At 40.3% G+C, this 16226-nt stretch overlaps 1 protein-coding gene across 1 annotated transcript in view; it reads left to right on the top strand.

Moving 5' to 3' along the window:
* Positions 1-9243: 9243 nt before the first annotated feature.
* Positions 9244-16226, top strand: part of rassf5 (Ras association domain family member 5) — a 129219-nt gene continuing 122236 nt past the window's right edge. Inside the window, exon 1 of the mRNA XM_039749144.1 lies at positions 9244-9847. Within this exon, the coding sequence (XP_039605078.1) occupies positions 9376-9847 (472 nt within the window). The 5' untranslated portion in view covers positions 9244-9375. The remainder of the gene's footprint in view (positions 9848-16226) is intronic.

Raw genomic sequence — 16226 nt, 5'->3', positions numbered from 1 at the left:
CCCTCTGGCTTTTCTCCTGGGTGCAATACCATCTAATCCTGCCTGGCACATACAGATCATAAAATAAATAGATATATACCAAAATAATTTACAGAAAAGTACAGGGTGGGCCATTTATATGGATACACCTTAATAAAATGGGAATGGTTGGTGATATTAACTTCCTGTTTGTGGCACATTAGTATATGTGAGGGGGAAAACTTTTCAAGATGGGTGGTGACCATGGTGGTCATTTGAAGTCGGCCATTTTGGATCCAACTTTTGTTTTTTCAATAGGAAGAGGGTCTCATGACACATCAGACTTATTGGGAATTTCATAAGAAAAACAATGGTGTGCTTGGTTTTAACGTAACTTTATTCTTTCATGAGTTATTTACACGTTTCTCTTTGTTTACAGCCATTGACATGTCGCCGAGGTTAACACGTGAAGAGCAGATAGAAATTGTGTTGATGTCTGGTGAACGCAGTAACCGGGTCATTGCAGCAGATTTCAATGCAAGACACCCTACGAGACCACCCATCTCCCATGCTACAGTTAGCAAACTGCTTGCTAAGTTTCGTGAAACTGGTTCAGTGTTGGATTTGCCAAAATGTGGACGCATGAAAACTGTCACTAATGAAGAAACATCAGTGGCTGTCCTAGCTTCATTCAGCAAGAGCCCACAGCGTAGCACTCGCTGCATGTCACTGGAGAGTGGCATTAGTCAACATCCCTTCGGCGGATATTAGCTACTCACAAATGGCACCCTTACAAACTCCAGCTACTGCAGCATCTCAACGAGGATGACCCAGATCGGCGCACTGAATTTGCAGAATGGGCAAAACAAAATTGGAACAGGACCCTCAGTTTACGAGAAGATTTCGTTCAGTGATGAGGCAAACTTTTATGTGAATGGTGAAGTTAACAAACAAAACCACCGCTATTGGTCTGACACTAACCCACATTGGATAGATCCCTCCAAGACTGTTGGAACAAAAAAATTGATGGTATGGTGTGGTATATGGGGTACAAAGATAGTGGAGCCATTCTTCATCAATGGAAACCTCAAGGCCACTGGATATGTGAAATCGCTACATGATGATGTGTTTCCCTCTTTATGAGTTTTTCCAGCAAGATGGTGCACCACCACATTATGGGTGTCGGGTCCGAGCATTCCTAGATGAACAGTTTCCTGGAAAGTGGATTGGTCATCGTGGGCCAGTTGAATGGCCCCCAAGGTCTCCCGATCTGACCCCCTTAGACTTTTATCTTTGGGGTCATCTGAAGGCAATTGTCTATGCTGTGAAGATACGAGATGTGCAGCACCTGAAACTATGGATACTGGAAGCCTGTGCTAGCATTTCTCCTGCGGTGTTGCTATCAGTGTGTAAAGAATGGGAGAAGAGGGTTGCATTGACAATCCAACACAATGGGCAGCATATTGAACACATTTTATAAGTGGTAAGAAACTTGTAAATAACTCATGAAAGAATAAAGTTACGTTAAAGCCAAGCACCATTGTTTTTCTTTTGAAATTCCCAATAAGTTTGATGTGTCACATGACCCTCTTCCTATTGAAAAAACAAAAGTTGGATCCAAAATGGCCACCATGGTCACCACCCATCTTGAAAAGTTTTCCCCCTCACATATACTAATGTGCCACAAACAGGAAGTTGATATCACCAACCATTCCCGTTTTATTAAGGTGTATCCATATAAATGGCCCACCCTGTACATTAAGATAACACAGAAGCCTTACAATGGCCAACCCAATGAACTGTAATAGCTACTCATAAATACCAAGTATGTTGCATGTAAAGCATAGTTGGAAAATAGATGAAGCTTATTTAAACTAACTAAAGCATTAACATTACACCCTGCTCACAGCCACAGCTTTGGCTATGTCCTTTACATGGTCTTCATTCTTGATCACATCTCCATATCAGTTGCCTGACAACAGTAATTACTGGGATAACGTAATGCAGTGGGGGCCTTAATTTAAAGAACGTTCAGTAATACTTTTTGAGTCTCTTAAGTCTGTGTGGTTTATGTGCTCTGGTGTTTCTTGAGCTTTGATTTGTTTTTTTCTCAGTGTTTCTGTCTGCTTGTGTTTGCCACCAATTCTATTTTTAAATTACACACTGAATCATAGACTGTGTGTTTGCCCACTCCTTTAAATTTGTTTTATCTCTTAATTTGTTAAACCTCACCTCCAAAACTAACTACTGTATTGACCTTTTTGCCAGCTACTCTTGTCCTTTTGTTAACTTCTAAATTCTTTTGTGTTTATAAAAGGCCTTTCTCTGACAGTATGCATACGAAAGCATGGTAATTATGAATACTTAAGAGATGGGGCAGTCCTGCCAAAAGATCTTAACACTGAATTGTAATTGCAAGTAAAAGGAAATTACTTCACATGCTAATCTTTTTTACAGTATAGTTTAATAACTCAATATAGTCTGTGAATGTAATTGCTTTCCTTACATACCTGCTTGATTGACATTTGCATACAGCTACATATATATCTTGCAATTGAAATAAGCATCTTTATTATATCCAAGCAGTATACTGTATATGGACAGTATTTGAAATAAGCAACAGCAAAAATGGGGGAATGATATGTTATATTGTGCTGGAGTATAAAACTTTAATTTTTTAAGCAGTACACTGCTTATATTAAGTTTTAATGTGGCTGAAACAAGTGAGGATGAACTACTGTATAAGGCAACTTAACTACAAAGGAATTTACAGGACACTTAAGGCAGTTTAACTACAGGGGCAATTTACATAGAAAGTATTCTCCCGTATACATTCTTCCTGTATTGCACCAGTAATTTATCCCTTAAATGCATGTGTTTCAGTGCAGTGGCTCCTACTGTGAAATGGAGTTCTTTTATTTTAAGTGTGCTGAAACAAGAATTACAAAAAACAAGTGTAAATATAACAGCAGTATGATGTGCAAGTGTGTCATTATATCTTCCATGAGAAACAAAATAAAACATTTCTGTTTTTTGAATTGAACACAGTAGCTATATATATTTCTGTAGAATTCAAAATTAATTAACTAAACCGTTCATTTGTAATAGAAACTTGACATAACAAACTCCTCTAGGCACTAAATTTCTAACTTTCTAAATCGCACTTACAAAAGCACATAACCTAATCTCAAGGTTACGCTTATTGTCAGATGTACACGGTATAATGACATTTTTACTTACATGTCTTCTGCAAATCAGCATTATAAAAAACTAAGAACAGTCACTAAATTCTGCACAGTACTTTAAATACATCAGAAGGGAGGCATCACAGTGCGGTATAAGGAAAAATAAGAGGTCATGTCTACTAATGTTGTTACTTCTTTCCATGATGAGTTATCCTGGTGCAGTTCATGCCCCTGTCCCATTCCACCACTGTGCTAAGAGGTGCTGCAGGGCGTTGTGAATGTGAGTGTATATGTGAGGAGGATCACTTAGATTGTGAATGTTGTAACCCTGACCATGTTCTCAACTGTCAGGTTGCTAAAGCATGTGAAGTGGGAGATAGGTAGATAGATAGATAAAGCTCTATCTATCTATCTATCTATCTATCTCATAATGTACATTTCATATTTATCCATCAGAAATACATTTCATGTCTGTTCATAGACTAATTTTTATCCAAAATCCTGAAACAAAATGGAGGCTGAGAATTGACAGTGACGCACAGTGGAGATTGCAAAAAAAGAAAAACCGAGACACTAGTGAATATTTGATTAGTAGGCTGAGTTTTACGTATGGGACTTGAACTTACAGTATATGCCACACAACCTAATTCAGAATAGCAGGCGGATGCAGCTGGTGTAGATGCTGGATTTAGATATTACCACTTTGATTTTGTTCTAGTTACATTGCTTTTATTTCTGTAAATACTAACTACAGGTATAATGAGGCATTTGGTCTCCATTGAAAGTTAAAGTAAACATACAGATAAATCTAGCATTTCCAAATATTGGCTTGTAGTTGAGAATGCAAAGTTGAAGTACATTACTGTTTTTTATGTTATTATTATTATTGTTATTAATTGGCTGATGTCTCTTTATGATGAATTACAACATTTGAGATGTAACTGGACATATTTCTTTTGTTTTTCCACTTGGAGCACAGGCAGGTGAAGTGATTTGCTCATCATCGCACAATATCAGTAGCAGCATCTGAACCCACATTCTCAGGATTTGAAGTCTGAAGCCTTAAACACTATGCTACACAGTACTTTTATGATATTAATATACCATTCCATAAATATCTTAATCTAAAATTAACAATGTTATTGGCAAGCATCATTAATTGCAAGTGCCCGTGTAAGCTAGTGAATTTACAAAACATCTGCGGTCTCCAAAGAAGAGGCAGAGAACCTCCAGAATGACAAAGTCTGAAGGAGTGGCAGCAGCTTGCAGGGTAAGAGACCGAAGCTCACAGTGGGGATTATAGAGAAGCAGCCAACCTCCAGGACAGGGGAATCTGAGAACTAATGTGTGGAATGTTAGATGATGATATAAAAACATCATACTCAGTCTTCTAATGGGTTTTCTCGTATAATAACACAACATTCTTAAACCCACTTAATCCAGTGCAAGGTCACAGAACGCTAAAGCATATCAAGCACATGTTCTAAAATGGGAAACTGCTCGGGACTGGGTGGCAGTACATTATGGGGACCATCTAATTATATAGCCACACTCATGTGGGGTCAATTAAGTAGCTGCCAGTTTACCTAACCTGCATGTCTTTGGGGCAATAGGAACAAAGTATACACAGACATGGGGTGAATGTATATATTATGCACAGGCCACACTCTAGTGCTAAATTCAAACACAGAATGCTGAATCCAGGAGGCAGCAACACTACCCACTGTGCCTCCCTGCTTCTAAACTTTAATGACAAAATTGCACTTTTAAGATTTTTATTATTTGTAACTTCATTTGCAAATAGATGGTGCTGTAGCTAGTGCTGCTGCCATTCTCTGTAGGAGTCCTGGGTTCAAATCTCAGCTTGGTTATTGTCTTGATGGAGATTGCATATTCACCATGTTTGAGGTTTCTCCCAATATCCAGAATCATTATTGTTCTTCTTTATTAAGCAGATACATTTATCCAAGTTATAATACATTAGAAGGTACATGCAGCAAAAGCAACAAAGTACAAGGTAAGAAAAACAAGCAAGAGCGAGTAGCGACTAGACTAATACAAAAATCTAAGTCCTGAAGTCTTTGTCAGTACAACAGCAGCTGTCCTGTAGATAAGAAGATAAGCGGTTCCAAAATATTTAATGAAAAGGTAAGTTGTCAAATGAAGCTGAAACATGAGTAAATTGAGTGCAGTTCCAAGACACAAAAAGAGATCATTACACAGCTTTGGAGCAAGAACAGAGAGGCATTGTCTAGTCTTGGCGCATTTGCAACAGAAAGGATGGTCAGCAGAGAAGCAGAGGCAGAATGGAGACTTCTTGAGGGGGCATATGGAGAGACTAAAGATTGGAGATATTGAGGAACCTGAGCCATTCTGAGAACGGTAGGTCTACACAAAAGTTTGGGACTAGATCCTTGCAGCAATGGGGAAGCCAGTGAAGAGACAAAGGCAGAGGTGTAGTAAGATTGAACAGAGCAACAAAGGACACCAGTTGAGCAGCTGAATTTTGGAGAAGCTGGAGAGGCTGGATAGCAGCTGACAGAAAGGTAGGACTTAAACAAGTCCAAAGCAGTGCCATACGTGCTGTGGTTGTTAAGGGAAGAGATAAGCAACAGTGGTTAACAGTATCAAAAGCTGTGGAGAAGAATAAGAACAGAGGAGAGAGATGCTGCTTGAGCAGATTTAAAAGCATTTGTGAATGAAAGTAGTGCAGTCTCAGTAGAATGGCCCTTGTGGAATTCAAATGGACGAGAACCTTATAGATTGTTGTCAGAGAAAGAAGAGAGATGTTTGTGGACTATGCATTCTTGAGTCTTGGACAGGAATGGAAGAAGGGAGACAGGATGGTGATTGTCTATGTCAGATTGGCTGAGATAGGGTTTCTTGGTAATCGTGATCATTTTAGACTACTTATTACTTTTATTATTGCTTGAAATCTGTAGGGATGATACCAGATGACAGTGAGGCATTAAAAAAGAAAAGAGATGTAAGGGATCAAATAAGGAGAGAATTTTTTGAATGTTAGTGACTTTGGAAGTGAAGTAGGAGCAATATTGTTAGGAGAGATAGATTGTTTTAGAGCAGCAGGAGGACTTAAAAGAGACTTGAACGTAGAGAAAAGATGGCAAGCATTTCTTTCAGTGGATGCTATCAAGTTTTGAAAAAAAGAAAATACAAATATAGGTGTTCAGTCAACTGGTCACACTACAATAGCCTGAGGTTAGAGTGTTCTGTAAATTGGACTAGTGCCCATTGCTGCACAACAACTGTTATTTTTGTTTTTTTATTAAGAGCTGTAACCTCCTGTGAAAGAGGAGTACCTCTACTAGAAACATTCTTTTAAGAGTGCTCCATTTCCAGCATTTACTTTAAACATTTACATATACTTACATATTGTGCAAAGTCTTAATTGATTGCTCAAGCTGGAAGGCAATAGGATCACATGGAATATTGGACCCCACTACCATATTGTGGTGCTAGAAGGGTATGTGAACAAATCTAACACTCTGAGTCAGTTTTTTAATCATTTTTTTCTCTCACTACCAGCTTCTTCTAATGACCAGTCCCCACACCATCCCTACAACATCAACAACTACCTCCACTTCATTTGGAATGGCCAGTGATGAGTCCACATCTGGCCATCAGCAATGGATGTCTATAACTGATGACCAAGTGAGGAGACAACTAAGGAAGCTAAACAGGAGAAAAAGTCTCAGGACCAGATAGAATCAGTCCTCGGGTTCTTTTGCTGACCAACTTTGTGGCATCTTCTGTCACCTGTTCAGTCTTTACTTGAGGCTTCAGAAAGTGCTGCTGCTGTGGAAAACATTCTGCATTGCTCCTGTTCCAAAGAAGGCAGGTGCCCCTTCACCTAATGTTTATAGACCAGAGGCACTTACGCCTCACATCATGAAGACCTTTGAGAGGCTGGTCCTTGAATATATGAGTCAGACCACCTGGACTTACTGTAGTTTGTAAAGACTGGAGTGGAGGATGTAATTACCTATCTGCTCCAAAAGTCTTATTCTCATCTGGACAAAGCTGGCAGCATTGAGAAGATTGTTTTTTTTTTTTTAATTTCTTCAGTACCATCCAGCCATCTCTGTTAAGGGATAAACGAATAGATTTGCAGGTGGATAAGGCTATGGCGTCATGGATAATGGACTATCTGTCAGGCACACTAAGTTTGTGGGGCTCAAGGGCTGCATTTCTCATACTGATGTGAGCAACACTGGAGCGCTCCAATGAACAGTCCTGTTTACTTGTTATACATCTGGACTATAATTACCAGGTCATGCCACTTGCTTTTTTTTTTACTTATGGGATGTATTGATAAGGGGGATGAGAAAAGGTATACAAGTCAGGTGGAGAATAAAATTGTCTGCAATTTAATATCAGCAAAACCAAATTACTGGTTTTTGACTTTTGCCACACCAAAGATCTTCTACGCCCAGTCACTTTGCAGGGAGTGAATGCAGAGGTGGTGCATTGCTACAGGAACTTGGGGTCCACGTCAATGATGGGCTGGACTGGTCTCAAATCACAGGAAGTATAGAAGAAAGGGCAGAGCATGCTATTTTTTTTCTTAGGAAAGTATGTTCCTTTCTGGTGCGTAGTGATACCATCCATCCATCCATTATCTAACCCGCTGAATCCGAATACAGGGTCACGGGGGTCTGCTGGAGCCAATCCCAGCCAACACAGGGCACAAGGCAGGAACCAATCATGGGCAGGGTGCCAACCCACCGCAGGACACACACAAACACACCCACACACTAAGCACACACTAGGGCCAATTTAGAATCGCCAATCCACCTAACCTGCATGTCTTTGGATTGTGGGAGGAAGCCGGAGTGCCCGGAGGAAACCCACGCAGACACGGCCTTCACCTATTTTACAACTCTGTGATGACCTCTGCAATTTTCAATGCTATGATGTGCTGGACCGGTCCCATCACATCAAAAGAGTCTCACCGAATCACCAAACTAATTAAAAAGGCAGGCTTAGTTATTGGACACACTCTGGACCCCCTAGAGGTAGTAACAAAGGAGAGAATACAAACAAAACTCAGTGCCATTACCAATGATTTTGCACATCTTCTCTCAGACATGAGTTAACCTGCATTCAGCCCTGCTGGCAGGTCCTCCAACTTGGAGGGTAATTTTGGGGGCTGGTATTAGGATTGGCACCCCAGCCACTGTAAAAAACAATCTCGCACTGTTCCACTCTATTCGAATGAGTTTGGGGCTAAGGTGTTGCATCACTGAGCTTGGGTCCTATTTCGGGATTCTGAGGTGGTTCATCATGTGGTGGGTGTGACAACACTCTTATCAGTGCATAGTCACAAACTCTCTCTATCTCTCTCTTTCTGTTTCTAACACACTTAACACCGATGGCTTTCAGCCAACAAATTATTCAGGCAGAAGTGTGTCAAGAAACGCTATGGGGACTCCTTTGTACCAACAGCTATACAATACACCTGCATAATTCATCACTGGGACTGGGACTGCCAAGTCAGGAGTTTTCTTTCATTTTAGTCATATGTATGTGTCTATCTATGTATATGTACATTATATATATTAAAGTGCAATGTAATTAAAATAGGTATATAATTTAATGAGAATAATATAGTATTTATAGTTTTTAATAATTTAATAATATAATGCATAAATATATATAATATAATGAGCTTCTATAAAAAGACATTTTTTTTCCTGGTGACAAATAAAGTTTTATCTATCAATCTATCTATCAGTCCCACAGATTTCTAGCTTGTATACACCTGTCACGCTATACGAGCGCCCCAGTATTTCAAGCCCGTACCTTCCACATCACTTTCTCTCGTGTTAGCCCGTCGCTCTGATGGGTTAGTTGTTCACTGCCGCTGGCCTTACAATTAGGAAGCGTAAGCACTATGAGATTACCTAAAATGAACAAATATCGTTGTTTATCCAAAGGCGGGCCGATGAATCTAAATGACAGTATCGTAAACAAGGGACGCTCCTGCCCTGCCGTCACTTTCCCGCCCACAAACCACACACTTTTGACGCTTGCTTTTTCTCTCCCCGTCGCGGTCACTTTAAGCAGGCGCGTCCCCGACACTGTTTGCTTCTCGTTGGCTCCTGCCACTCGCGCTCGCTGCCGCTTCGATTTAATTTACAGCGCTGCTCAATGTGATTAACGGAATAGAGCAGACGGAGTGGGACCGGACCGGACTGGACTGAACAGGACAATGGCGTCAGCAGTTGTGGAGCAGCAAACCAGTTGTTCGGTCCTGCTCAGCCGTGACCAAGAGCTCCTTCTGCAGCGGCTCTCTTGTAAGGAGAGAAGCAGAATTCTAAAGAAATCGTCCAGCGAGATGAAGCTGAAAAGGCAAAACGCGGCTGTACCGCTGGGGACACACAAAGGGGGCGATAGACAAATCCCCAACGCTGCAGATAGCCCGGCGGACATGGAGGCTGCGACTCCCAGATTGACTGGTCGCTCGGGTAGACGAACCTCGGCTCATCTTGGAAAGTCCGGGGTTGTTAAGCTACCTCGGCACGCTCGGCCCAGGAGGGAGGCATGGTCTATCTTCGCTCAGGAAGACCCACGGGTAAAGGAGGAAAAAGGCGAAGGGCATCTCTTCCATCTGTGCGCAGTCGAGCTGGACTGGTGCGACGCATGCAACAGACAAGTGCGAGTGACAGCATACCGATGCAGAAGTGAGTACATGATGGGTCGGAGATGGGGACAGGTGTGCTTTTGAGGGTAGGATATGATTTTACAGTATGACACCCCCATCGGCTTGTTAGAAAAGATGACATGGGGAGCAGCAACAAACCTTTACAAAGACGTATGAAAGCTTTGGGGTTAAAGTGAAACTCGGAAAATCAGATTGCGACTGAGGTCCACTGAGAAGTGCCAATGGTGACAAGCGGTTCTTAAAAATATCCATAATTTATTTAGCCTATCTAAATGTAGCTCGTGTACTTACATAAAGGTATGAGCAAAACTTGTGCCTTTATCAAAAAGTAGTCTTACAATAAGATTTAAACTTGAACAGTCCATTTGGTTTCATAGCCTGCCTTCTCAGTAAGTGAACGTGAAGAGACGGACCGTATTCACATAATTCTTTATGAGTAGTAGGACGCTAGTTAGTGTACTGAGGAGACTTGGGAATCGCCAGATGCCCATTTCATTTATTTTTTAAAGAACTTGACAGTCCGATATGTAAACAAGAATAACCGTAGCATATTTACACAGCACAACAGGGACCCTCACAGGATGGAACCGCTGCCAGTCATAGGGCGATCATATTTATTAGCTGCCGTCTCCATTTGAACTCCGAGTGATGAGTTAATGACGTGAAGTGGAAGAGACGCGGTTGATTTAATGCTGAAAACTAACTATGAGTGAATCGGTGCATTTTTCCTGAACGTGTGTTGTAGGATATTATTCTTTCACGCTACAGTGCTTCAGTTACTGCTTGTGAAACCGTGATGCGCAGTTTCATGGAAAGGTACGGATTTTGTTTTCCCGTCATAATGACTTACTGGGATACAAATCACAGTTTCCATTATTTCTAGCTTGCTGGGCAATGAGAGACAGGGGTGTGGATTCCTGGCACGTAGTCGCTCATGCACATCGACTCCATTTGTCCTTCTGGAAGAAAATACTTAATCCACGCTTTTATTTAACAAATTGGCATAGAAAATGGAAACACGTTAGCATGCCTCAAGGGTCGTTCGCCGGGCAGTCGCTTTTTTCCATTTAACACTAACTGTAAGTTAAACGAAAGGCTGCAGTACTCTCAGTGGATCGAGATGAACAAGCAAGGAACAAATAAACAAATACAAGAGAGAGGTAGCAGATTCACAATTATTGCTTCCTTTCTTTAAAGTATTAATAATTTATACCGCATATCTAAATATAACCCACGTGCTCGCAAGAACGTTTCGTTGGTGTGACAGTCTTGATCAGTTTGTTTCATTCTCAAAATGACAGAAAACGCAGGCAGAAAATCACTGTATAAGCCGCCCTAGTTAGTTTTCTTGACATTATAGTAGTTAAATTATGCCTGTTTATAGCAAATGTAATTCTTTGGATCCTATGAGAAGTATAATAACAAATATTTGCAGATTTGTTTTGTTGAGATCAGCTGTCTGCTTTTAGTCAGGCATTGTTGGTTCCCAATAGCTGTCAAAGTTTTGGTCTAAACCAGTGATGACACACTCTAAATTGTAGGCCCTGCAGTAGTGACAGGACTTTCTTTCAAACATTTTCTTAATTAGTAACCAATTACTGTTAGTAATGGAACATACTGATTTTGCCCTAAATTTTAATTGATTTGCTTTTCTAGACTCAAACCTTAAATTATTATTTTTTTGTATAACCATCAGCCTAATAATAATGAAAAGCAAAAGAGAGCCAACACATGACCAACTAACTTGACCTCATTTGCAAATTTGTGTCCATCGCACAATATCTGTTTCTATTAAATATTTGAAAAGAAAAAAAATGAAGATTTAGGATATATTTGTCTGCTCTGGTCCACAAAATATTTTAACGGTGTTAAAAAAAAAAGAAGAAAAACAGTGTTGGGAATTTCTGATGTGACAGAATAAGAGCACTAAGAGGCTGTAAAATTAAGTAACATGTTTCACTATTAGGAAGGCTTGCCTTCAAATGAAGAAAGTGGCTGGAGTGAAAATGGTGGCCGTCCATGAAGTGAGATTAAGATCCCTGAGTTAGCTTATCATTTGTTGCATAACTTTGTATCCCTTTAGTGGCTGGCTGCTGGTGAAGAAAAAAACAAAACAAACAGACAGTTGTGATTCAGTATCTTAAAAAGCAAGTCAGTTAAAATGAACACAAAAGGTGTATATTTCATTAGCAGCAGTAATCGGTTACTAATTAAGAAAGTGGCTGGTAGGCAAGCCTGCAACCACTGGCACTATTCAGGATCTGAGTTTGACACCCCAATTGTAGACGATTCTCTATTCAGATATCGGCCACTTCTCTTTAAGTCAGTGTTTCTCAGCCTCGGTCCTGTGGCCCCCTGTCGCTGCTGGTTTTTGTTCCAACCAGCTTCAGTTTTTAATTGGACTCCTGGGCTAATTAAGTGATGTGTTATTTCCCATTTTCTGTGTTTGGGAACAATATAGAAATTAGAAAACTAAGTTTGGTAAAAAAAAATTTAATATATATTAAAATGTATCAAGCAGTTATATGGGAATAATGTTTTTTTTTTTTGTTTTTTTTTTTTAACAATATTTTCATCTTGATTTTCATTCTACTTTTCCAGGTGTTCTAATTGTTTAATTAATCCATTATTTACTAATTAGTGGGTCTGATGCTAAAGTAATTGCAGCCTTTGATTATTCAGTGTTGTTTGCCAGTGTGTCTGCTCTGCTCATTTTTAATTGTCATTAATAAGATACAACGAAGGGGGAAAACTGCACAGAGAAAGGGCAAAGTATAATGAAATCAACAAAAGAGAGTTAAGCGTTTAAATCAATAGCAAAAGCAGAAATATTTCTAAATGTCTTCTAAATGTAAAAATCATGCTGTGGTGCTTTTCTGAATGTAGAATAAAAGAAAAAATAATACCTGCTAATTAAATGAGATCAGCGTTATCAGGTGTTGTCACTGATTAGGAATCTCATCGAAACAAAAACCCACAGTCACAAGGGGGCCACAGGACCGAGGTTGGGAAACACTGCTTTAAGTGAACTTCTGAAGAAATATAGTGTAGTGTTGTTTTTATCATTTTGATAATCTATAAGCTCACAAATTTGTAAAGTAATAGTATGCTTTGTGTTAGGAGATTGATTAATTACGTTTTCTGATCTTGAATTTAGTTAGGAATAATTATATAATGTAAGAGGTGTATGATTAACATCCAGTGTGGATATAGTCTGAATGTGTACATTATTCCTTTATCCTTGTGAACTTTTTCCATTGTTATGGGGTGCCTCTGTCTGCCAGCTTAAACTGGAGCAAAAAGAGTGGAAAATTCAAAACTTGATCAAAAGACACAATATAGAATTTTCACAGTAACAATAAACCAACAAACAATACATCCTATCTGCCCTCTGAATCCATCAGTACCTGGCTTGTCCATTTTCCCACCAATTAAAACTCTTGTGTTTACATCAAATGCCTTTTCCATTTCTCTGTCTCTCTCCACTCCTTGGCCACAATGCCCAGTTTCCAGTCACGCTTTTGCCTCAGCGTACATCTTGGCATCAGCCTCAGTAGGATCAGACATCAGAAGGGGAATAGTCTTTAAATGCCATCCTGAATTTGCTTCCAAGACAGTCCATAGAGCAGCATCCATTGCCAAGAATACTGGATGAAAATACTGAAGCCAACCTGTCCGAGGTCCCTCTGTCCTCTGGTGTTTAGCCCATATCTCATGACTTTTCTGTAACTTTAGTGTCCACAAAGTATTTACTTTCAACTCTCTGTTTACATCAGTATGGCACACCATGGCAGTGGTGATTGCTCTTCTACGCTGGCACTTGGCAGGGGTTTCGAGTTACCAGTGTAGGCTCATTTAGAAGTTTCCTTGCTTTATTTTTGTTCTTTATTTAATTGCACCTTGAAATATATTAATTTGATGATGCTTTCTGAATTCCAAAATAGATGTGCTCTGTCATAAGGCTAAATATTAATCCATTGTGGCAGCATGGGGCGCTAGTGCTCCCTTGAACCCTCAGGTACCACTCCAAACACCGGATACAAGTCCAAGACTTTTTATTTTTTAACACAAGTGTGCACCAAGCACCCTCCACACTATTCATCAAGTAAACCCACACAACACTATCATTTCCTCTCCTCCTCGCCCAGACACTTTGCTTCTCTCCCTCCCAGCACAGCTCAGCGTCTGGACTGAGGCATCGTCCTTTTATAGCCCCTGACCCGGAGGTGTTCCTGTCCCAACAGTCCACAGTTCCTTATTCCTTCCGGGTCAGGGCAATCAGTCCTTTACTTCAACCCGGGAGCACGTCGTTCCTTCCCGTCACATGACCGTGACGTACTCCCGGGTCATAAGGCACAAAAGAGCCCATAAGCCCCCCACAGCGACTCCTGGTGGCCCCCAAGGTATCCAGCAGGGCTGTGTAAAAACACTACATAGTCCATAAGGCCCTGCTGGAACTCGGGGCACGATCCTGCTGTCGGGAGAGCTCCTCCTGGCGGCCTGGGGGTGAGGGCTGGAGCACAAAGCCAGCAGTCCTCCACACCATTCTATATCCATCAATTTATATTTGGTACCCACTTTTTCAATTACATATAAGGGCAGGCAGAGTCTGTTTTGTTAGCATTCAGTACAATTTATCAGCAGAACCTAAATAGTGGGCACCAGCATCTTACTATGCTAAATTTCTTCCACAGAGATTAACGTTCATGCAACAGTTAACCTAAAATGCATAATTTTGGGATAAGGAAAAAAATCCTGTGAAAATGATCATGAATGAAACAGAACCGTTAATTGGACAAATGATAATGAACCCCTAATTGATGTGTAATTTGCACCAGTGTGTTAATTAGCAAGCAGTTGGTTATAGTAAAGTTTTTTTTTTTTTTAATGAATACCTTAATCTTATGAGCAGATAGAAAATAAAACACAGTTTACTCAAACATGTTTAACACTGATCATGTTGAGTATTTCTGGATTACTACTATGAAAGTAGAAATTTAGGCAGCAAGTAAACTTAACATAGTAACCCATTTAAAAGAGGCACTGTAGTTAACGTCTGGTTGTGGAATCAGAACAAAATTCTACAGTCACAAGGGTCCCAGGACTAAGGAAGGAAATAACTGTTATGGAGCACTGACTGTCTAGTGCGTTGACATTAGTGTGAATGATAAAGTAATAAATAATTTTTCTTGTTCCCAGTAGTCTCCACTTACAAGAAGTGACCTACCAAAGTGTGCAGAGTTGATTGTGCCATCACAATGCGCCATGCTAGATGGGGGTGCTGGCCCATAATTGGATCAACTTTTGCATACAAACACATAAAGAAGAAAACTTCAGTAACTTGAGGAAAGTTGAGTAACTTGAGGGATCCACACAGACAGCAATCAAGTGTGGGATTTGAACCTATGATATCGGCAGTACTAATTATTACACCACCAGGCGAGAACTAGGCCAAGTCTAATTTGTGACATTGTTTACAGTACAGTAGAAATTTGTTATTTTATATTACATCAAAGTTCAGATAGCTAGTTTTTGCATTTAAGAATATATAAAATCAACATAAACTCCTATATCATCCTTTAAGTAGCTTCTCAATATAAGAGCTGCATTCACTGCATCTGGTCACATCTGATATGTCACATTCTCTGATTGGGATTTCTAAACACCATTATAACCTTATCAGACCACAGATGTATATACCAGCAGACGTTGCCCCGAACAGACATTATGCAGCTGTATATACATGGGGGCACAGAAGCACACCGAACCCCCAGACACAACTGAAACACCACAATCCCAGGTTCAAATAAAGTTATTTTTATTAAGACAAGTACGTCAACAGGCTTCTTTTTCTCAGTCCAGCACAGAAGAGCACAATGCAATATTTAGTTTCTCTTTTCTTCTTCCTCTACACCTCCTGGGCAACGCTTGTCCCATCGTCTCTACTCTGACTCCCAGGGTGAGGCAGACAGGCTCTGTTTATGTTGGACCCTGGTGTGATTCTTATGGCCCAGCATTGTAACCTGGAAGTACTTTGGTATCCGGTAGAGCAGTCATCAAGTAGGGAGACCTCTCCTGGCAGTGCCCCTGATTACCACTGCAGCGCCCAACAGGGCAGTCCTTCTGAACTACAGCTCCCATTACTCTCTGTGGGATCTTAAGCTGGTGTCATGCCAGAAGACCACCACCACCTTATTAAGAGCACCTGCTTAAACATGCAATTATTTAATCATCAATCAGATGGCAAAATCACAGTGTATAAAATCATGAAGATACAGGATAGGAGCTTCAGTTAATGTTTACATCAGACACTAGAATGGGGGAAAAATGTGATCTCAGTAATTTCGAACTTGGCATGGTTGTTGGTGCCAGAGGGGCTACGGTGAGTATTTCTGTTA

The sequence above is a fragment of the Polypterus senegalus genome, chromosome 3 (assembly GCF_016835505.1).
Source record: "Polypterus senegalus isolate Bchr_013 chromosome 3, ASM1683550v1, whole genome shotgun sequence".
NCBI classification, from domain to species: domain Eukaryota; kingdom Metazoa; phylum Chordata; class Cladistia; order Polypteriformes; family Polypteridae; genus Polypterus; species Polypterus senegalus.
Note: the sequence above shows the minus strand (reverse complement) of the source record. Positions and strands in the feature narration are given on the sequence as shown.